Consider the following 21,493-nt stretch of genomic DNA (forward strand, 5'->3'; position numbering starts at 1 on the left):
AGAGTTTGGAACCAGCTGTGCCCATTATGACTGCTCTCCAGATGCAGGAGCAATACCCATCGCTCTGACTTTGGCCTTGGCCTCATACGCTCTGACTGAGACTTAGAGGCTGCCCACCGCCTCCCCAGCGGCCTCCTGTTTCTGGCCGGTGGTGCTGTTGTTATTTTTAATAAGATTGATAGTTTTCTCATTATCATTAAAGCCATCTTCCACGTGTAAATCGTAAATGTGAGTGGGAGAGATCATCCCAGGTTCAGGGCAGAGTCTCTTTCAACTTCTCCCCTCCCTGCCTTTTAAAAAAAAACTATTCCAAATATTAATAATTGCTTTTGATCCACAAAGTGTCCGCTGTGTATTAGGTACTGTTAGGGAGAATTTGGCACACATTCTCTTTAAACCTCTTGGCCACCCTGCTGAGTAGGGGCAATTGTGTGCACATCACAGCTGTGGGGAAACTGAAGCCTGTGGTGGTAAAGTGAATTGCCAGAGTCCTCCATCCATCCATCCACCCACCCACCTGTCCACCCACCCTTCCATCCATTCATCCACCGATCCATTCACTCACTCCAGGATGATTTATTGAGTACCTCCAGTGTGCCAGGCATCGCGCTAAATTAGAGGCAGTTGATACAATGGTGAAGACTAGAGTCCTGCCTGGAACAAACTCACTGTCCATTAGGGAAACAGACGAGAAAACAGACAATTACTGGGGAAGTGCAGGGGGCAATCATCTTAGTACCCAAGCAAGCCTGAGGGCCAGGGAGGCGTCTCTAAGCTGACATCTAAGTTGAGACTTGGAGGGCAAGTAGGAGTTGGCCAGGTGAGGAGTGGGGGTGCGGTGAGGTGAAGGGGAAAGTGTCCCAGGCAGAGCAGAAAATGTATGCCATGACTGTGGGAGGCATGTTTGTCACCTGCGTTTTTGAAGAACTAAAGCTGTATCTGTAGAGGAACGGGGCTGTCATGAGAAATGGTCCAGAACAGGAGCAGAAGGTAAATTGGGAGGCTGTGACTGGGACCCTGATCAATTAGGCCCAGAGCTCAGGAGCTGCATGCCCCAAGAACAGAGTTTTTCCCTGCTTCCCTGCGCACCTGGTCCTGGGGCCCCACCTCGGTTCTCCTGGGCAGCATCAGGCCATGATTCCAATGGCCGCAGTGCCCTCTAGTGTCCACCAGCCCATCTTGCAGCCTCCGCCTCAGGCTGGCTTGTCTACCACCACCTCCACTTACTGACCTGTGTGACTAGGTGCCCTGTACTGGGTACTGGGGACACGCGGATAAGTAAGCCTCAGCCCCTGTCCCCACAGGGCCCCGGCCCAGAGGGAGCATCAGCATGTGAACAGACGATGCAGAGACAAGCTCAGGATGGGAAGGAAACAGGGGAGGGGGGGGTCAGGGTGGTTTCCCAGAGGGCACAACCTCTAAGCTGACTTGTGAAGAACGAAGGGGAGCTAGGAAGGTGGAGATGGGGCATTGGGGGTGGGGGGGTGGGGAATGGCTTTTGAGTGGAAGCCAAGGGAAGGCTTGGACAGCCTTGTAGGCAAGAATGTGAGCGCTTCTGTCTGGGTGGAGCACTGGTTGAAGTTGAGGGTGGGGTGGGGGAAGGCTGAGACTAGCAGCCAGCTCAGAGAAGGTTCTAGGGCGCCTGCCCCTAGCTTAGGGTTGGCACTAAGTGAATGGAATCGTATAAGGAGCTTCCCTGCCCTTTGGGGATCATAAACCCATCTGCTCTCCCCTCAGACATGCTGTTACTCATTAATATTTTCCATACAATTTCAAGGGCTTCAGAGATACTCCCCCCTCCCCACAATGGGGGCACCCATGAATCACAGGCTGCCAAACTGCTCTTAGTATCAATACTGAAACTTTATCATGGCCTCAGAGGCTCTGCAGGATTGGACCCCCACCTACATCTCCAGTCTCCCCTCTCTCCCCCTCGCTTTTTCCACTCAGTTGCATTGGCCTCATCGCAGTTCCTGGAAATATTGCCTTGGGTCCTTTGTCCAAGTTGTTTCCTCAGCCTGGAACACTCTCCCCTGCCACCCCTTTTTGCCCAGCTTCATTCCATTTGTTGGTGAATGTCTGTCCCCTCTCAGATACAAGCTCCATGAGATAAGGCCCTGTGCCTCGTCCACAGGACCTGTTGAATAAGTGAGTGAAGGCCCCACCAGTGCCCTGCGGCTGGGGTCAAGCTCCTCACCCTTAATTCCTCTTCCTTTTGGCTCACTGGGTCATCACATGAGTCTACCCAACGTGCTCAGATATGTCTGAGTTCCAGGAGTGGCTCAGAGATATTTTCCAAGAATTCTCCTCTTCCCTGAAACAAAGAGGCTTCCCCGTGGGTCTCCACAGTCTTCCTGGGAGAGAGGTCAGACTCTTTCAGGCTCAAGCTGACTCTTCATCATATATGCACATTTGTTTCACTGAATCCTCACAAGAACCCGTGAAGTAGAAATTTGCCACTTGTCTCTTAGAGATAAAGAAACTGAGTCTCCGAGGGGTTATCTAGCTAGAAAGTGGTAGAGCTAGGACTTGCACTGGCTCTACCTGGCCCCCAGCTATAGGCTCTTTGCCTCACCACAGAGGGGAAGGAGTTTGCCCTGGGTCACACAACCCTCAGGCCGGGACTAGAACTTCTGTCTCTCAGCTTCTACCAGGCCAAGAGGAAGGTCTGGCCAGGGGTGCGTGGGCACAAGGCACAGCAACTGCAGGAGTGAGAAGGGCTGCTGAAGGAGAGAGAAAAAAAGCAGTTGAGGCTGGAGCCGAGCCCTGAGGACCAGGGGCTTTAGAGAGTGGGAGGAGGGAGAGAAGGCCACAACTGGCCCACAGATGCCAACTTTGCGGTGGTCCGGAGGGCGTATCTCTCAGAGGCTTTGGCTTTCTTAAGAGGAACCAGCTGCCCCAGCAGGGAGGCAGGAAGACAGGAAGGCTGGCCTGTTGCCTGTCAGTTCCTATTCCTTCTAGATCACTGCCCCCCTGGCTCCTCCCAGGGCCGCCTTCTGCTTAGAACAGCCAGGGGCCTGGGCTCTGGGGCCGTGAAAGGACAGGAGCACTCTGAGCTGGAGCTGGGGGACTCTTCAGGATCACCACCCCCCCCAACACACACAATCCTTCACATCGTCCAAATTCTCTCCTTTCTCCAGCCCCACCCATATGTGACAGGTAGGTGGGAGTCAGGGCATCTGGATTCTAGTCTGACTGACTGTGTGAACATTAGCAAGACTCTTTGCCTCTACAGGCCTCAATTTCCCCATCTATAAAGTCAGGCAGGGCAGTTTCCCTGGGAGAAGAGCCTCTTGATCCAGAATGGCGTTTCTTCTGATTTTTGCTTTTCTCTTCAGGGAGCATTTCTCTTAGCCAGTCCAGGAAACTGAACTGTGAGCTTATTGCGGTGGTCAGGCATATTGGCCAGGGCCTCATCTTGATTTCCCCAAATGGTTGATTTGAATATTACTTGATCTGGAGCATCAGGGCACAGCAACAAAACAGAGTCTCTTTAATTGCATGGAAGATGAGAATGTTTGTTGAAGAGCTTCTGTGGAAAGTTTTCAGCAGTATGGCCGAGGGAGGAAGAATCCTGATCTGGGGAATGGCCAAATCAGGTCTTGAACTTGAGGTTCCGCCACTTTGTAGCACAGTACCTGTGCCCAATTACTTAGTCTCCCCGCCTCAGTTTTCCCCTTAGGAGACTAGAGCTAGTGACACATAATTGAGAGGGTGCTTGGGGAGATTCCAGCAAAGATGCATATAGGGAGCTTAGCCTGGCTTTGGCCTGGAGGAGTCAACTGTGAGTTCTCAAAACTGCTTCCTCTTACTTGGCGTTCCTAGTCCTCCTGAGGAAGCAGGGGAAGGAGCAAAGTTTCCAGTTGCAGTTTGGCCTACCGCCCAGCTGGCCCGGCCCCGCCTCTTTGGTTCCTCCTTCTAGGGAGGGGCAGGGGAGGAGTGGGTGGTGACAAAGTGGAGGCACCGCCCGGCCAGGGGGCCTGCCCTCAGGGTAGGTCCAGACCCATGGAGACCCCCGAGAGGAGTAGCAGGTAGGAACCTAGCCCCCCACCTCCCACCCTGCTGCCTGACCGCCTCCTTCCCTGCCCGGGCCACGGGCCTTGGGCTGCTGATTCAGCAGCCTCCTGTCTTCCTGGTTCCTGGCTCCCCTTATGGACTCTTGGAGGCCTTTGGCTTTAGGAGGGAGTTTGTGAGAGCCAGTGCGCATGGACCTTTGGGTGCCCAGCACTGGGAGGATCCTGGAGCCCTGAGCAGCACAGTTCATGGGCCCTTGAGTGGCCCCCTTGGCTTGTTAGTCTGGCTCAGCACTGTAGGGCTCCCCACAGCTGCTGAGCTTCCCTGAGGCGAACATTTCAGCAGCTGGAGGGGCTCTGCATCTCAGGTTTAATGAGATAAGGAGTCAAGAACTGGGGCTGCTGACGGGCGGGCACATAGATGGCACTTGAGAAACACTCTTTCTGATGACGACAAGTACTTCAGAGTCTGACAAGAATAGATTCTAAGATGTCTATAAGGATCTAAGATTTGGGCATCCTCCAAATCACAAGTGAGATACTGGGTAGCTGGAATGGCCTGCAGCCACATTTCCCAGCCTTTACTTGGGCTCTGGAATGGCTGGGCCCTGACCACAACCTGCCTTCAGGGGCTTGTGGGGGACAGGGGCTGGCTGACCTGGAAGGGCCAGCTCCACTCCCAGGGTCCGCCCTGCACTGGATAAACCAGGCCCTCAGCCTCACTCCCCTTACTGTCCCTCCGGCCCCCCCACCCCTGCCCCCGCCAGTCTCTGGACTTTAATCATGGGAAGCAGGAGGCACGGGGCCTTTGGACCCTGCACTAGGGGTGGGGGCACAGCCCTGGGGGGTGGAGTATGGGCTGTGCCCTGGGCTGGGGGCACAACACTGACCTTGGAAGCCAAGACTCCTGCTGGGAACCACCCTGTCCTCTGGCTCACTGGGCCCCACCCACCCACTCAGCCCCAGTCCCCATCCTGTCACCTAGACCACAGAGACCTTGTCAGCTCTCCTCCGCCCTCGCCACTCCTCTCCTTTGCTCTGGTGCTCTCTGCCTCTCCCTGTCTTCTCTCCGTGTCTTTTGTCTCACCCTTTCTCTGTCTTCCTCTTTCTCTGTCTTTTCTCCTTTTCTGTCTCACCCTTTCCTTGTCTCTTTCGGTTTCTTTCCGTCCCTCTCCCTCTCCTCCTACAGTGTTTCCTCCATCCACCTGGCCTGCGTTCTTCCCCCTCTTTGGATCCAGAACCTCTTCTCGCTCCATCTCTTCCTCCCTTTCTATAAGGGGGAGCCCCCCCATACAGCTTTCCCCTTTCTCTTTCATCTCCCCTCCCCTCCCCTCTTCCCTACCCGTGTAGCGTCTGGTGTGAGGAGGGCTCCCTTCCCCCTTCCCTGCTGTGGTGTCCCAGTGTCTCCGTGGCTCAGGTCCCCACGGAGTCACCTGGAACACAGGAGGCCCAGACTGGCTCTTTTGTCTCTGCTGCCCCCTGTTGTCATTGTGTTCTGTTTGTGGTTTGAGTGCCGTCCTCTCTTTCTTGACTTTGTGGTTTTTTTCTTTTTTCTTCCTTCTTTCCTTCCTTCCTTCCTTCCCTGCTTCCTCTCCCTCCTCTCCCTCCTGCCCTGGCTCCCCACCTCCCACCACTCCTCTTCCTTTCCCAATCCTCCTCCACCCATCCTCCCAGTCTTCCCTCCCCTCTCTCTTCCCCACTCACTCTCACTTCCTTGTCCCTACTCCCCACCCTGCCTCTCCCCTCCCTCCCTGTCTCTCTCTCTGTCTCTCTTTCTCTCTCTGTCTCTTGCTGTCTCTCAGGTCCACAGCGTCTCATACTCTACACCAGTATTGCTGTCCTACTCAGGTCCTTGACTCCATGAAGCTTACCCCCTCAGGCAGGCTGGCAGAGAGCAGGTAAGAGCTAGACCCATCCCTCCCCTCCATCCTTCACCCTTCCGGACAGATCTGCCATAGGGTGGCCAGACCCCCTTTCCCACCTCCCTCTAGCCTCTGGAATGAATGGGGAATGGATGTCTGAGCATGTGAGGAGAGTGACTGGGAGACCAGGTAGGAGACCAAGGAGGACATTCAGATTCTTTTTTGTTTTATGTTTTTAAGATTTTATTTATTTATTTGACAGACAGAGATCACAAGTAGGCAGAGAGGCAGGCAGAGAGAGAGGGGGAAGCAGGCTCCCTGCGGAGCGGAGAGCCCCATGGGGGGGGCTCTATCCCAGGACCCTGGGATCATGACCTGAGCCAAAGGCAGAGGCTTTAACCCACTGAGCCACCCAGGCACCCCGGACATTCAGATTCTGTTTGTAGTTTGTCCTTCCTTAAAAATTCTTCCCTAGATATCTGCCCCCAAAAGTGGGAGTGGTTGGTTCAAGAATATGTAATATTTGAGCTGTTTTGAAGGATGAGTAAGAGTTTGCCAGTTGGCTAGGATGGGGAAGGGTGTTTAGGCAGAGGGGAAAATCGCCCACACCTCTGAGAACAACATTATTTCCAAAGTAATTGAAAATCACATTTTACGTTTTCTAATTATAATACAATAACATGAAATATTCATAGCAATGACAAAAAGGTTAGGCCTATTGGAAAGCTGAAAAAAATACTTGGGTGAAAGAGGAAATAAGAATGGAATTTATAGACTTTTTAGGGTAAGTATCAATTATAGACTCTTTAGAATAAATGACAGCGGGAATACTATATATCAAAACCCACGGGATGTGACCATGGGGGATTCCTGGAGGAAAATTGATCATCTTAAATGCTTTTATTAGAGAACAAGACAGTTTAAATTTAATGAACTAATTATTCCACTCAAGAATTTAGAAAAAGAACAACTGTGAAAGAAAGCAGAATAAAGTAATTACTATAGATAAAACCAGAAATTCATGGAATAGAAAATAAAAGATTTGATAAACTATGAGGTGGTTTTTGAAAAGACTGGTAAACTAGACAGACTGTCCTCTAACTGATATGACACAGAAAAAGGCAAGAAAGACATAAATAAAATAAGGTATGATGAAGGGGACTTAACCACAGATTTTGAAGAGATGAAAAAGTCATAAAAGATGCTTTGTATAATCTTATACTAATAAATATAAAACTGTAGATGAAATGGGTGGTTTTCTAGGAAAATATAAATTACCAAAATGATATAAGGAGTGACAGAAAAGCTGACTAGAATAGAACAATACAGAAGAAGTTAAAAAGATGGTCAAAGTTTTCTCCTTAGAAATGGTACCAGGGCCCAGTTGGTATCATGGACGTTCTGGTATGATGGAAGTTCTGTCAAATCTGGAAAGATCAGGTAATAGAAAAAAATGGACTCTCTCTCTGGGTAGTTGGTTCATTCCAGAAAGCTAGTGTAACTGGATAGGTTTAGACAAAAAAAATATGAAAACTATAGCCTAATCTCATATATTAATACAGTCACTAATATTTTAAATAAAAGTATCAAACGGAATCCATCAGTGTATTGAAAGAAGAATGCATTGTGACAAATGAAGGTTTGTTCCAGGAATGCAGGGATTGTTCAACATTAGGATAGCTGTTATTGTAATGGATTACATTAATAGATTAAATTAAATGGAACATATAACTATCTCCATAAAAGCTGAAAAAATAATCTGATACAATTACACATCCATTCTTGATTTTAGAACTCTTAGTAACTGTCCTAGTTATTTCTTGCTGTATTGGGTAATTTGTTACACAGCTATAGATAACTACTATAGTAAGCTATCAGTGAAAACGTCCTTAAGTTGGTAAAGAATTTTTTATCAGAAACCAAAGACAATCATCAGATGTAATTGTGAACTACTAGATAAATTGCCATTAAGTTTGGGAACAAAATAAGTATGACTGCCATTGCTGTCACTAACCAACATTTTTTTTTCTAGAAGTTTTAACCAGTGGGCTTAAAAAAAGAAAAAAGTGGTATAAATATTAGAAAGAAAGACCCAGAATTAGCACTCTTTGAAGATTGTGTGGTTGGCTACTTAGACAATCAACGAGAATAAGAGGAAAATTTATTAGAACTAATATAAAAATTATGTGAGATGGCCAGACACAAGATGAATATGCACCCAAACCATTAGCTTCTCTGAATACCAGCAATAACTAATTAGAAGACATAATAGAAGTAGTAGGGAAAAATGATAAAATTCCTAGGAATTGACAAGAAACATGAAATACTTCTCTGTAAAAAACTATAAAATTTCATTAAAGGCTGTGAGAAGACTTGCATAGTCAAGCGTTGTATCCTGCTCCTGGATGGGAAGATTGAATATAGTAAAAATGATATTTTTCCTCTCAATTTGGTCAAAAGGTTCAATGCATTTCTCATTAAAATTTCATTGGTATTTTCTTTGGGAATTGGGCAGTTGGATTTTAAAGTTCATTTGGAAGAGTGAATGCTCATGGATTACTAAGAAAATTTTGGAAAAGGAGAATAATGAGGGGGACCTTGCCCTATTAAATGCAAAACTTAACATAAAGCTGCAGAAATTACATATAATAACACAGAAATGGAGGATGGCATACATGGAACAAAACAGAGTTTAGAAACAAACCCATATATTCATATGAGAATTTAATTTATGATTAAAAAAAAAAACACATGTCAAATCAGTAGTAAGTGGGATGGGACCATTGGCTACCATTTGGGGGAAAATGAAGTCAAACCTCTGTCTCATATAAAATTGAATACAAAGGATAGAACTATAAATGTTCCAGAAGAAAATACGGAATATTTTTATAATACTAAGGTGGAGGAGTTGGGCGCCTGGGTGGCTCAGTGGGTTAAGCCCCTGCCTTCGGCTCAGGTCATGATCTCAGGGTCCTGGGATCGAGTCCCGCATCGGGCTCTCTGCTCGGCAGGGAGCCTGTTTCCTCCTCCTCTCTCTCTCTGCCTGCCTCTCTACCTACTTGTGATCTCTCTCCGTCAAATAAATAAATTAAAAAAAAAAAAATACTAAGGTGGAGGAGCCTTTCTGAGCATGACTGAAGAACCCAGAAGCCATAAAGTAAAGAGCAGTTAATTCTGGCTACATCAAAGTTAAGAGCTTCTGTTTGGACAAAGATACCATACACAAAGTTAAAACATAACAACAGGCTAGGAAAAAAAAAAAAGAACAACAACATAGATATCAGGCAAAGGTTAATATCTATGTCTGTATATCAACACCTGGAAACTAATAAGAAAAAGTTGTATACCACATTTAGAATAGAGAAATAACACAATTTGGCAATTCAGTGAAGAAATCGACATCCATTAGCTGATGAATGAGAAAGAATACTAAAACTTGCCAATAGCCAAAGAAATATAACTAAAACATCAACAAAGTACCAATTTTAAAATGCCAAATGGGAAGATTGAAAGAGTTGTGAAGAAATGGGAGCTCTCACATTCCTTGACTGGAGTGCAAATTGGTGCAATTTTTTTAATGGCACCTATTTGTCAGTTGTCCCCAGAATCTTAAATGTGCATATACTTCTAACCTGAGAACCATGTCTTGGAGGGAGGTAGACTTCTCTAAGGCTTTACTACTAGGCGGTCCCCCAACCTGAGGTCTTTTCTTAAACATTCAACCCCAACTACAAGCTTAAACTGTACTGTGCAGCTCTTTTATCAAGTGCCCTTGTAGGATAGCATTCTTAGCCAACTCTTAATGAAAAGGTTGCATGATGTATGCTACTCAAAATAAAGACAAGATTATGTGAGTATGAGTAGGAATAATCTTTTAGCCAGTCTATAAAAATGTTAAAGCAACAAAAAAAAATTTTTAGCCACATTTCACACAAAATATGCATTCCTTCGGCCCTACAGTTCAACTTTTAGGAGCCTATCCTTCAAAACTACTTCCAGACAAATGCAAAGATGTTCATTGCAGCATTGTTTATAATAGTGAAAATTAAAACAATCTTCCTATCCGTTATGGAGAGCAGGTTTTCCTTCATGATTCACCCCTACTATGTGATACTCTTACAGATCAAAAGAAAAAGATCTATCTCTATACTGGCATGGAAGGATCTCCAAGGCTTATTGTTATATGAAAAAAAGCAAGTTGCAGAACAAGGCTTGTAGTGTTACCCCATTGTCATAAGGAAAAGAAAATCCACATAACAATGATGAAAACATGTTATACATATCCTGTCATGATATCAAAATCACTGGCCTTTTTCCTTGGTCTATTTTCCTCCCTTTTACTAATTGATTTCCTTCTTCCTCTATACCATTTCCCTGTGTCCAGTTGTTCAGATCTTGCTTTTTCTTTTATTTTTTATTTTTTTTTAAGATTTTATTTATTTACTTGACAGAAATCACAAGTACACCGAGAGGCAGGCAGAGAGAGAGAGAGAAGGAAGCAGGCTCCCTGCTGAGCAGAGAGCCCCATGCGGGACTCGATCCCAGGACCCTGAGATCATGACCTAAGCCGAAGGCAGCGGCTTAACCCACTGAGCCACCCAGGTGCCCCTTGCTTTTTCTTTTAATAACTAGCTCAAATACCACCTGATTCATTTAGCAAGATTTGTCTGGCCTACCCTTGATTAAGCCTTGTGCTGAGCCTCTGTGGGATATAGGACTGAATTGTATCTGGTCCTACCACCAGGGAGCTGAAGTCTAGAAAGGAGAGACAGGTAGACAATAACAGCATAGTGTTATTTGGTATGGGACAAAAGTAGGTTCAGAGGGCCTCCTGAGGAAGGGCACCTAATTGCATCTGCTCCTACAGGAGGGGACATGGGTACTGAGTCTTGAAAGAGCAATAGCTTTCCTTCATCCCCCAACCCTGACTGAACTGGTCTACTTTTTGGCTCTTCCAAGCAGGATGACGTAATGGGGGGTAATAGAGTTGTTTCTTTTCTTTTTTTTTTTTTTTTTTAAAGATTTTATTTATTTGTCAGAGAGAGAGAGAGAGAGAGAGAGAGCGCAAGCACAGGCAGAGAGAGTGGCAGGCAGAGTCAGAGGAAGAAGCAGGCTCCCTGCGGAGCAAGGAGCCCGATGTGGGACTCGATCCCAGGACGCTGGGATCATGACCTGAGCCGAAGGCAGCTGCTTAATCAACTGAGCCACCCAGGCGTCCCGAGTCAGTACCTTTCTTTATTCAAATCTAAGTTTGACCACTTACCAAATCTATGACTGTGGGCAGGCTGTTTAACCTCTGAGCCTCTGTTTCCTCATCTGTGTAATGAGGATAATGCCTACTTAACTCTCAGGGCTGATTTAGGATTGGAGATGGTACATGTAAAATTCCTGGGTGACTATCAACTTTTGAAAGACAGGGACCACCCGTGTCTTCTGTTCCTCATAGGCAAGTGTGTTGCATTGGATTGGATTGAATTGGATTAAATTGGATTGGATTGGATTGGATTGGAACTGGTTCTGGAGCAAAGAATGGGCCTAACCATAGTGGGACTTTGAGATGAGAAGGCTGAGAGTTGTACACAGGACGGAGGGGACTGCACTATAAGAAGAGAGAGCCACGTCTCTGGTCTTGCCATGAAGGTGGCACAGGAAGGAAAAAATGGGCAGGTGGCCCTGGGAAATGGAGCCTATACAGGGCATTCTGCCCTTGGTTCTTGGCCCTGTTCTACTGATGCCATCTTCCAGTCTCACAGTCCAAGGCAGGGAAGCATGGTGGACCAATATTTGCACTGGGGCCAGAACATCTCAATTTCATTCCCAGTTCTTTCACTCCCTAGCTGGGTGACCGTAAACAACTCCCTTCACATCTCTGAGCCTAGTTCCCCATCTGTTAAAAGAAACACAATACCACTAACATCGTGGGGTTTATAGAGGAGATCAATTGCTGAGTGCCTGGCACATAATGGGTACTCAAAAAAAAAAAAAGCATAGCTCTTCTTAGTGTTTGTTTCAGGAGACACTTAGAGAGTTCTCTTGTAGCCAGGACCTATGCTGAGTAATGGTTCTTGCCTTCCACAAGTCCCCAGTTAGTTAGGGAGACCAAGGAGCGCTATGATAGAGGAGCTCATTGGTGGGGGGGTGCTGTAGAAGCCCCAAAGGGGGGATCTGGGCCTAGTCTAGGACTGCTGCAGGTCAGCTCAACCTAAGAGCTGAATCTTAGAGGACGAGTAAGAGGTAGTCAGGGATAGAAGGCTGAAGTGTGGAAGAACATTTTAGGAAGAAGGAATGGCATATGCAGAAGAACCTAGATGTTATTGGGTAGGGCCAGAGGTTCTTAACCTGGGGTGACAGGGGCTACAAGTGGTCCATGAAACTCCTGAAATTGAGTGCAAAATGTTTTGTGTGTGCACTTATTTTTTTGTGTGTGCATTTTTTTTTGTTGGGGAGATGGTCCATGGCTTTTGTTATATGCATAAAGTGTTTGTGCTCCTACAAAAACGTCAAGAACCAGTGTTGCCAGTGACAAAGTGTCTTGGGAATGGATCCTAAACAGGAGAGAAATTTGGTGAAATTTGTGTTTTAGAAACATCCCATTAGCAGTCAGTATGAGAAGTGGATTATATGCCTGGGGGCCAGCTGGAGGGCCTACACTGGGGTATTGGTACAGAAGGGAATGGATTTGAGAAGAACTACCCTGTTGCACTACTTCAGTGGGCACTGGTCATATAGAAGCATTTTAATTGCAAATTACAGAATCAAAAGTCTTTGAGAGTTATTAATGAGATAGACTTGATGGAAGATGAAGGGAAGGGAGGAGACAAGGATGAGCTGGCATTAGCAGAGGGCCACAGGGACATGAATCCAGGGTAACTGCAGGAGGAAAAGGGAACCTCTATTAATGCTTAACCAGCACTCAGTGTCCTTGGTGGTTACTAGCTTCCAGCCTGCTTGGTTCTTGGAGATCCCAGAGCGACACTGAAGATACTTCTCTCTCTATGGACTTTGGAGAGGATTTACGTCTGGGTTGTGAGTCATGTTGTTTCCTAAAGAAAGTGATGTTTGAGTCAGTCATTCAAGGTCCCTAAAGATCTGGAGAGCTAGGGATGGGGGAGGATGCTCTGGGAAGACACACAAAGGCTCAGGGGTGAGGGATGGTGAAATCAAATGTGGGTGGGGGTGGAGTTTAGACCTGCCTCAAACAACTCTCTGGGGACAGTCAGTTTTCCTTCTTCATGGTAGGCGCTAGGGAGCCAGGAGCAGATCTTGAGTAGACAAAGTGACACGTCAAAGAGGCTTTTTAGAGGAAGGGAAACTAGGGAGGAGGCTGCTGTGGTAATTTAGGAGAGAGAGAAGCTAAGGTAGCAGCCGTGGGGATAGAGCAGAGGAGATGCATTGGAGAGGTGATTGGGAGGAAGAGAGAACTGGAGTAGTAGGCTGAATAAATAGTGGGGATGGGAGGGAGTGGAGATGACAGAGGTTGGAATTCACAGTGAGTTTCAGTGTTCGGGTCTGGCAATGGAGTTATGCATTCAATGAATATTTCTTGAGTGCCAGACGCTGTGCTGGGCATTGGGAATACAGCACTTAACAGAACAGATGCTGGTCCTGATGGATCTTATGGTGGGTGAGATGGATAATAGATAAATAAACCACAAAATATATAGAATGTGTCTGGTGCCACGCCTCTCTGGGGGATGATGTTCCAGACAGAAGGAACATGGAGCGCAAAGACCCCAAGATAAGCATGTGCAGGTCATGTTTGAGGGACAGCAGGGAGACTAGTATGATTGGAGAAAAAACCAACAAGGAGTGAGAGGAGTAGAAGATGAAGAGGTGGAATCGGCAGAATTTGGTGACTGACTTGTTAAGGGAGCAGGAAGAATCTAGCATGGCTCCCAGATGTGTTCTGCGCTTGGACCACTGGGTGGAAGGTGGTGCTTTTCATTAAGGTGCAAAATGCAGAGGACATGTTTGCAGTGGTAAGATGCTGAGTTTGAGGTCACCGTGAGCTCTGAAGGCCAAAAGGCCATCCTGGCGGAGCTTTCTGCAAGCATTAGGCTTGATGGGTCTGAGACCCAAGAGAGAGATCCATGAGACAGAGACAGAGATGGGGGAGGAGGCCTAAGCCATCCCTGATGTTAGGCCATGGAGTGGGACTGCTGAAAAAGGGTGTGGAATGAAAGAGAAGAGGGCCAGAGCAGGACTAGGGTAGAGGAACCAATGCATAAGAGATGGGGAGAGGAAGAAGAGATGGGGGTGGTCAGAGAAGTAGGAGGAGAACCAGCAGGGAGTGGGCTCACAGAAGCAGAGGAAGGCAGGAGCCATCCGCGCACAAAGGAGGGGCTTGTTAAGAGTGGCAAATGTTACAGCTGGGGGAAGGAAGATGAGGGTGGGAGAGAGTCTATTGGCTTTAACCACTAGGAGGTCCTCGGCGACCTGGCTAAGAACAGTTTTGGTGGCAGGGTGGGCGCACAAGGCAGATTGCAGTGGGTTGGAGAGCTCGTGGGAGGTACTGAAGTGGAGATGGCCAGTGGAGATGAATTTCTCAAGAAGCTTAGCTGTGAAGAGGAGAGAGGGACAGTGATTGCTAGAGGGAGATGTGGGGGCAGATAGAGGGTTTGTATTCCCAGATGGGAGAGACTTGAGCTTCTATAAATGTTGGTAAGAAGGAGGCAACAGAAAGAGAGAGAGAGAGAGAGAGAGAAGTTGAAACACGGGAGAGAGAGGGGATGGTAGTTGTGGAGGAGGTAGCAGGGGTGGGCCTAGTGCCCGAGTGGAGGGGCCAGCCTTAAATAGTATAGGGGCCCTCTCTTTCTCACAGAGAGGCAGAGCAGGGGTAGTGGGGGCGAAGACAAGGGCGTTGAGGGGGCTGGTGAAAGAAATGCTTCAGTGGAGTTTGGAGCAACCACCAAGAGCAGGGATGGGGAAGCTAAGAGGAAGCAAGGAATACTCCTTCTTGTGAGTCAGGGAGGACTTCCTGCAAGAAGCAGCATTTAAACAGGGCCATCATGTTCAGATGGGATCTCAGTAGCAGAAGATATGTGCAGAGGGAAGAAACAGAGTCAGCAAAGGCATGGAGGTATAAAGAAGCTGGCCATCCTAATGGAGTAATGAACGAGCTGGTTTGATGAAGGCTAAGCATGAGGTGAGTCACTAATAATGACATAATAAGAGTTACTGTGTATGAAACCCCAAACATACCCTGTGGCAGGTGCTCGACATACTTGACTCCATTTAATTCCACCACACCCTGCAGAATGGGCATTTTCTCATTTTGTAGATGAGGAACATAAGTCCTAGAGAAGTACAGAAGTGGACCCAAGGTCACCCAGCTAGTAGGAGGTGGGGCTGATATTTGTACCCAGGTCTGGGGAACTCTAAAGCCCATGTTTTCTCTACCAGACAAGACCAGGTGAAGCCATATGGTGGTGGAGCCTTGAATGCCAACTTGGAGAGTCTGACCTTTTATCCAGGAAGTGACGGAGAGCCAAGGTGGGCGTCTAAGCAGAGACATGCAAGAGATTTGTACTTGCAGACTCTATTAGGAAGGCTAATGGGTCCAAAAGGGTAGAGAGAAAAAATCGGGAGGGGATGGCAGGATAGGGTGAGCGGTGGCAGAGACCTGACCTGAATGCGAGGGGAGTGAGCGGTGGGACTGGAAGATCACTTGTCCTTCCTGATAGCCTTGAGGGGTGTGGTATTTGCTCCTTTTCTAGATGAGGAATGAGACTCAGGAAGGGCGAGTGGCTTGCCCCAGACTTGAGTTCTGCTTCACGTGGTTCTGCTGACTCACTGACTGTGGGACAATGTGTTAGAGGGAACTTTGAGTATGAAGAGGGAATGCATGTGTGCTCGGGTGCCTGCGTGCGAGTACGCGTGTTACCTGTGTGTGTGGGGGCTCGTCTGCCTGTCTGGTGGACAGCAGTGCCTTCCCTTGCCTGTCCCTGTCCTCTTTCCTTCTCATCTCTTCCCAATCCTCCAGTTTCCTGGCTTCCATACTTCCTGCCTCCCTTGAGCCAAGGGATCTGGGAGCGGGGCGATACTGTTTCATTAGCTATCTCCAGAAAATCAACCTTTCCATTCCCAAAGCAGCTGGACCCCCTGAGCCCTAGTGTCTGTCCATCCATGCCACAAAATTGTAGCCTGGCTCCAGGGACTGCCACGCACAGACTGGCCCCTGGTGCCTGTGTGCAATACCCTGGGGCCAGGAGCTTGTTCCTGCACCATCTCCCCCCGCCCCCTGCCACCTTGGCGCTTCTGCACGGGTGCCAATGGCCAACTTGGGAAATATATTCTGTTCACGAGCAGTTAACAGTAACCACCACCATGTTCCTGTTACTCTTATTTGCCAGGCACTTGATGTATGTTCCAGTCCTTGCAACAGTCCCGTGGGGTTGGCATCATGAGCCTCATTTTTACAGATGAGAACACTGAGGCTTCAAGAGGGGCAATAGCATGCCGGGGCACATAGCCTGGAAGCACTTACAGAGCTGGTGTTGGAACCCAGGTCTGTTTGCTTCCAAAGCTGTGGGCTTTCCACACTCCATTTCTGACATCGCCAATTTCCCTGACCCTGAGACTCCAAGAAATACAAATCTTTGTCTTTCAAGGGCAGGGCGGATTTCTAGCGGTTGTGCCAAGTTCACCTAAAGGACCCAGTGGGATGAGTCTGAGACTTGGAGCTCTGAGAACTCCCGGCTGAAATCCTGACTCTACCACTCAGCCAGCTATGTGACCTTGGGAATGTTATCTCAACCTCTCTGAGCTTCAATTCCCTCATCTCTAAAATGTTGCCGTGTTGTTGCAGTGGTTAAATGAGATGATGTCTGCAAAGAGCCAGCACCAAGCAGGTTGCTGCTATTTCTATTCAACTGAAGTTTGGGCACCTGTCAGGTCTGAAATGGAATTGGTATACTCTGGGTGTGACCTTGAACGAGCCCAGCCTGGGTGTGGGGGAGGGCTGTTGCAGGCTCCTTGGAGACTGAGTTGGGCATGGCCCTAGGTAAGCTGTCATGCTGGCCTCCCCATTCAGACCCCACTCCTAGCCCACCACCCTGGTTCCAAAGCCGTTCATGTATCTCCCCTGCTCTGCAAACTAATGCCTCTGCCTCTCTCTGTCACCTGCCCGCCTGTGGCCTCTACCCTGCCCTTCCTGGCCCCAGGGAAGAGGAGGAGGAGGAGGAGGAGACTGAGGAAGAGGAAGAGGAAGACGCTCATCAGTTCTGCTGTCCGGCCTCCGAGTGCAGTAGTCCCTCCTCTCGGTAACTGAGAGGACAAGGGTCATTTTCTATGCAGAAGCAAAAGCCTTAACCAGCCCCCTCACCCCCCGCCCGCTATCCCCTATGGGACCCTGTCCCTGCTTCAGGATGGGCAAGCACCGTGCCCCTTCCTCCCCCACCTCCTTGGAATTCCCACACACCCCTACTGCTGTTTCCCCTGGACTCCAGCCCCCGAATTATAAAGGCTGGAGCCCTAGGTCTGACTAAAATATGGGAGCAGCAGAGCTTGGAGCTTGGAGCTTGGAACCTGGACCCTCCCGCACCCGCACCCCATTTCCCAGGCACCCTGGAGCCTGCCACTCCTGGAAAGGTCTCCAAATGACATCCCAAGGACCTACCTCTGTCCTCTGTGAGCACAAACAGAGATGCAGGGTGCCTAGGGCTCAGAGGGCCAGACGGGGGCGGTACCCAGCCTGCCTAGTTCCCCGTTGCTCGTTCCCTCACTGCGGCCATTGCTGCCATCTCCTCCGCCACTTGAAGGCCTCGTCCCGTGCCCTCTGCCACTCCCATAGTGCTCTGTAAATATGATCAGGAGAAAAAGGCCTTTCAGAGTACGTGTGTCGCTGTGTACAAAGGAATTTCCATCAATAAAAGCTGATCTCTTCTCTCTGTCTGATGTATGTTCCACCCTACCCCCTACTTCCCTCTCTTCATCCCCACCAGGGCTTTACCTTCTTTCCTATCCAGGGCCGGGGACAGGGCCTGGGAGAGAGAATAGGGTTTGATTGTTGGTATTGTCAACACCCTAGAGGCAGGCACTCAGTGAATGAATGAATGGTGTGGTGCTCTCACTCTCACCCAGGGCAAGCCTGTTGCCTTCTCCAGCCTGTCAACCTGAGGCCAGCTCAGACATGCTGCTTGGCCCCTCTGCTACCTAGTTCCCCACCTCTGCCATAGAGGGGTTGGGTCAGAGGCTCTCCAAGGGCTCCTCCAGCTCCAACAATCTGTCGATCTCAGGTCCAACAATTTTAAGGAAGTATAATTACACACATTTAAAATATGATGATTCAATGACACATTCCATGCAATTCTGTGGTTTCTATTTCTACAAGAACACTGATTTGGGGAGTCTCCAGTCCTTTGGATTTCTTGATTCTATTATTTTAAAAGATTTCATGATTCTATTATTTTAAAAAGCTTCTGATGGTATGATTTTAATACTCTGTGATGGTTTAAGAGTCCTTGATTCTGTACTTTCAAGGTTCTGATTCTACAACTTTAGGGATCTCTGAATCTAAGCCATTTCCTCCAGTTGCAGTGACGCTAAGTATTTCCTGCACCTTCCAGAAGCTGGTTCTAAGACTCTCTGGAGACTGTTGGCAGGAGGGTGGAAGGTATCCTTTAGGGACTGTAGGACCCACACCTTCCATAATGTGTCATCACATTATGGAGCAAACTCAGGAGACCCCCATGTGGGTTCATACCCCCCAGCTTTCCCTTTCTAAGCCTTTGGCATTGAACAAATCTGAGCTTACCTTCCAGTTCTCTCACTTACTGCCTGTGTAATCTTGAGCAAGTATTTTCTTCTCCTTGAGTTTCATCTTCCTCCTGAGCACAGTGAGAATATATCTACCTCTGTGGGTTATTGTGAAGATTAGCAAAGAAACACAAGGAGCCCAGCACAGGGTCTGGTGCACAGTGGGGCAAGTGTGATTAGGGTCCATGTGAGAGTGCCTCCTCTCCTTTCTTTCAGCCCTCCCTTCAGCATCCCTATCACATGGGTCCCGTCCTTTTCACAGAGGCTCACCTTATTCCCTCACTCAGCCACTCAACTCATCTACTCACTTATTCAAATTCTAATTTATTTCTCAGCTCCCTCTGGCCTTTCCTCTGTCCCTTCCTCTCTCTCTTCCTCTTTTCCCTCCTTTATTCTTCCAGAAGGCATTGCTTGAACACCTAACTGTGGGCAAGGCTTTATTTTATTATTTTTTTAACGGTTTTATTTATTTATTTGTCAGGGAGAGGGAGAGCTGTAGGCAGAGGGAGAAGCAGGCTCCACCCTGAGCAAGGAGTCCGATGCAGTACTTGATCCCAGGACCCTGGGATCATGACCTGAGCCAAAGGCAGATGCTTAACCGGCTGAGCTACCCCAGGTGTCCCGATGAGGCTTTAAGCTAAATACTGTGAGGGCTCCAAAAGAAGACAGTGGCTCTGTTCTCCCCGAGTTCTCCATTTCCCAGGGGAGGTGAGAATTCCTTTGGAAAAAGAGGCAGGGTGTGAGGGGCAGAAATGATAGAGTAGATACGGCTTCACTGTTGAGCAAAATTGGTTCCTAGCCCAAAGAAGAGTGAGTGTGTCAGAATGGGCTGAGGAGGGTGGTAGAGTCAGGGAGGGCTTGCTGGAGGAGGAGGGGCAAAGAGTGGAAGGCTGAGAAGGGTTCGAACGGGTGGCAGACATGACGAGGCACCACAGGAGACAGGCACAGCCTGGAGGAAACCCTGGCGGGGAGCTCCAGAGTTATGCTGGGGAATGGTGTGTAGGTTGCTCTGCTCAGCTGGTCTCCAGGACTGTGGGAGGCTAGATGACCTGTAGATGGAGAGACCATTCTACCCTTTATCTGACTGGAGGTAGGGTGGGGGTGGGGGTTCAATGAAATGGAGGCAGAGGCCAAATAAAGGTCAGGCGATCACTGTGGAAGCCAAGGAGGTGTGGACACCTGTGTAGGCAATGGAATTGGCCAAGGGCCTGTGCTGCAGGAAGGGGGAAGGTTACTGTCAGCTGTGAGGGAAATGTGTATGCCTGCACGTACGTGTGCGTGTCCTTATGTGTGGTGGGCGGGTGGGTCAGTATTAAGAGACCATGCGTTGTTATGTATCTAAGGGTATGTGATTGTGTGAGGCTGGGTGTGAGGAATTCTGAGTATGTGTGGGAGATTGATTGTGCAAGGGGCCGACCTTCTGTGCCCGGCAGGCTCTCTGTGTCTGCCTGGTAGAGATAATCATGAGACTGTGTGTGGGTGGCTTTTGAGCATGTGGGGCCATGGCTTTTAGGGTGACAGTCTTCGGGCAGGATGGTCACACACACTCAGACATGCACGACAGTCACTTGTCGTAGGGGACGGAAGTGGCCACTGAGCACGTGCCGTGTGCTGTGCCCTGGCCTGGGCTTGCAGGGCCCACAGAGGTGACTCATATCAGCCACTGCCATTGGGAGACAGGAGCAGGGAAGGGGAGGGACACATCACAAGGTAGCTGCCGGTAAGGACCACCCGTCACGTGAGTGTGCACAAGACTCAGAGTGGGGAGTAGCTGACCCTGTCGGGTTCTGTGTGTTTCGGGGGTGTGTGTGTGTCGCAGAATGAGTCAGAATTGACTCTCCAGGAGGGCTCACATGCTCAGAGTGCTGCAAGATGCAGATGAGGTCTGGGGCCAAGGGGAGAGGGAGGCCATCCTGGGCAGAAGAAACCAAGGAAGAGTATGAGCAACAATGGCACTGGGCTCACTAGGCTAGCAGGTGCAGGTTACCTGCTGTTGCCCAGCCTTTGTCTATGAGCTCAAAGGGGTTGGGGGCAGCTGGACAGATTCAAGGGGCTGCTCAAACTAAAAGCGGAGACACTGGCCTGGAAGGTAGGAGATTTGGGTTCTCATTCTTCATGACCCTGGACACGTCATTTTGACTATGTGGGCCTCAGTTTGGATCTCAGGGATCGGACGGTTCATAAAGCCCATCCCTGTTCTGTGGCTTCTCCCTGTGGCCAGTTAAACCCATGACTCACTCTTCTCAATGTCAGGCCCTTCTTCCATTTAACCTCAGTATTTCCTGCTTCCTCCTGGGTTGCTGCTTCTCCCACTCCACAGATATTTACCCAGCCTCTGCCCTCCGCATGTCACTGTGGGAAGGCACAGGGAGCTGGAGAATACAGATCAGACTTGGGAGGGGTGTGTGTGGGGGTTCAGTGTCGAGGGGTGGGGGCACAGGAGTAAGAGCGGGAGTGTTGATTTGACTCCTGGCTCTACCACTGCTGAGCTTTGAGACTTTGGGCAAGTTACTCATCCCTCTGCATTTCATTTTCCTCATCTGTTATCTCCCTCAGGGAAAACAACCTGGACCTAGCAGAGTTGCTAGGCCTAGCCAAAAGTAGGTACTCAGTAAATGACAGCAATTCTTTTTTTTTTTTTTTAAGATTTTATTTATTTATTTGACAGAGAGAAATCACAAGTAGATGGAGAGGCAGGCAGAGAGAGAGAGGGAGGAGGAAGCAGGCTCCCCGCTGAGCAGAGAGCCTGATGTGGGACTTGATCCCAGGACCCTGAGATCATGACCTGAGCCGAAGGCAGCGGCCTAACCCACTGAGCCACCCAGGCTCCCGACAGCAATTCTTTTTAGAGCTGCAAAGCAG

General features: G+C 48.7%; 1 protein-coding gene across 6 annotated transcripts in view; it reads left to right on the forward strand.

The window, feature by feature from the left end:
- Positions 1-21,493, forward strand: part of IQSEC2 (IQ motif and Sec7 domain ArfGEF 2) — an 83,656-nt gene that overhangs the window by 31,529 nt on the left and 30,634 nt on the right. For 2 of the 6 annotated variants that reach the window (XM_059385787.1, XM_059385791.1), the window contains exon 3: positions 5,816-5,911. The exons of 1 other annotated variant lie outside the window; for it this stretch is intronic. In XM_059385787.1, the coding sequence (XP_059241770.1) occupies positions 5,816-5,911 (96 nt within the window). Of the gene's footprint in view, positions 1-3,014; positions 3,160-3,917; positions 4,032-5,815; positions 5,912-21,493 lie in introns of those variants that run through there. 3 more of the 6 variants (XM_059385789.1, XM_059385788.1, XM_059385790.1) reach the window with 3 other exon arrangements.

The sequence above is a fragment of the Mustela nigripes genome, chromosome X (assembly GCF_022355385.1).
Source record: "Mustela nigripes isolate SB6536 chromosome X, MUSNIG.SB6536, whole genome shotgun sequence".
NCBI classification, from domain to species: domain Eukaryota; kingdom Metazoa; phylum Chordata; class Mammalia; order Carnivora; family Mustelidae; genus Mustela; species Mustela nigripes.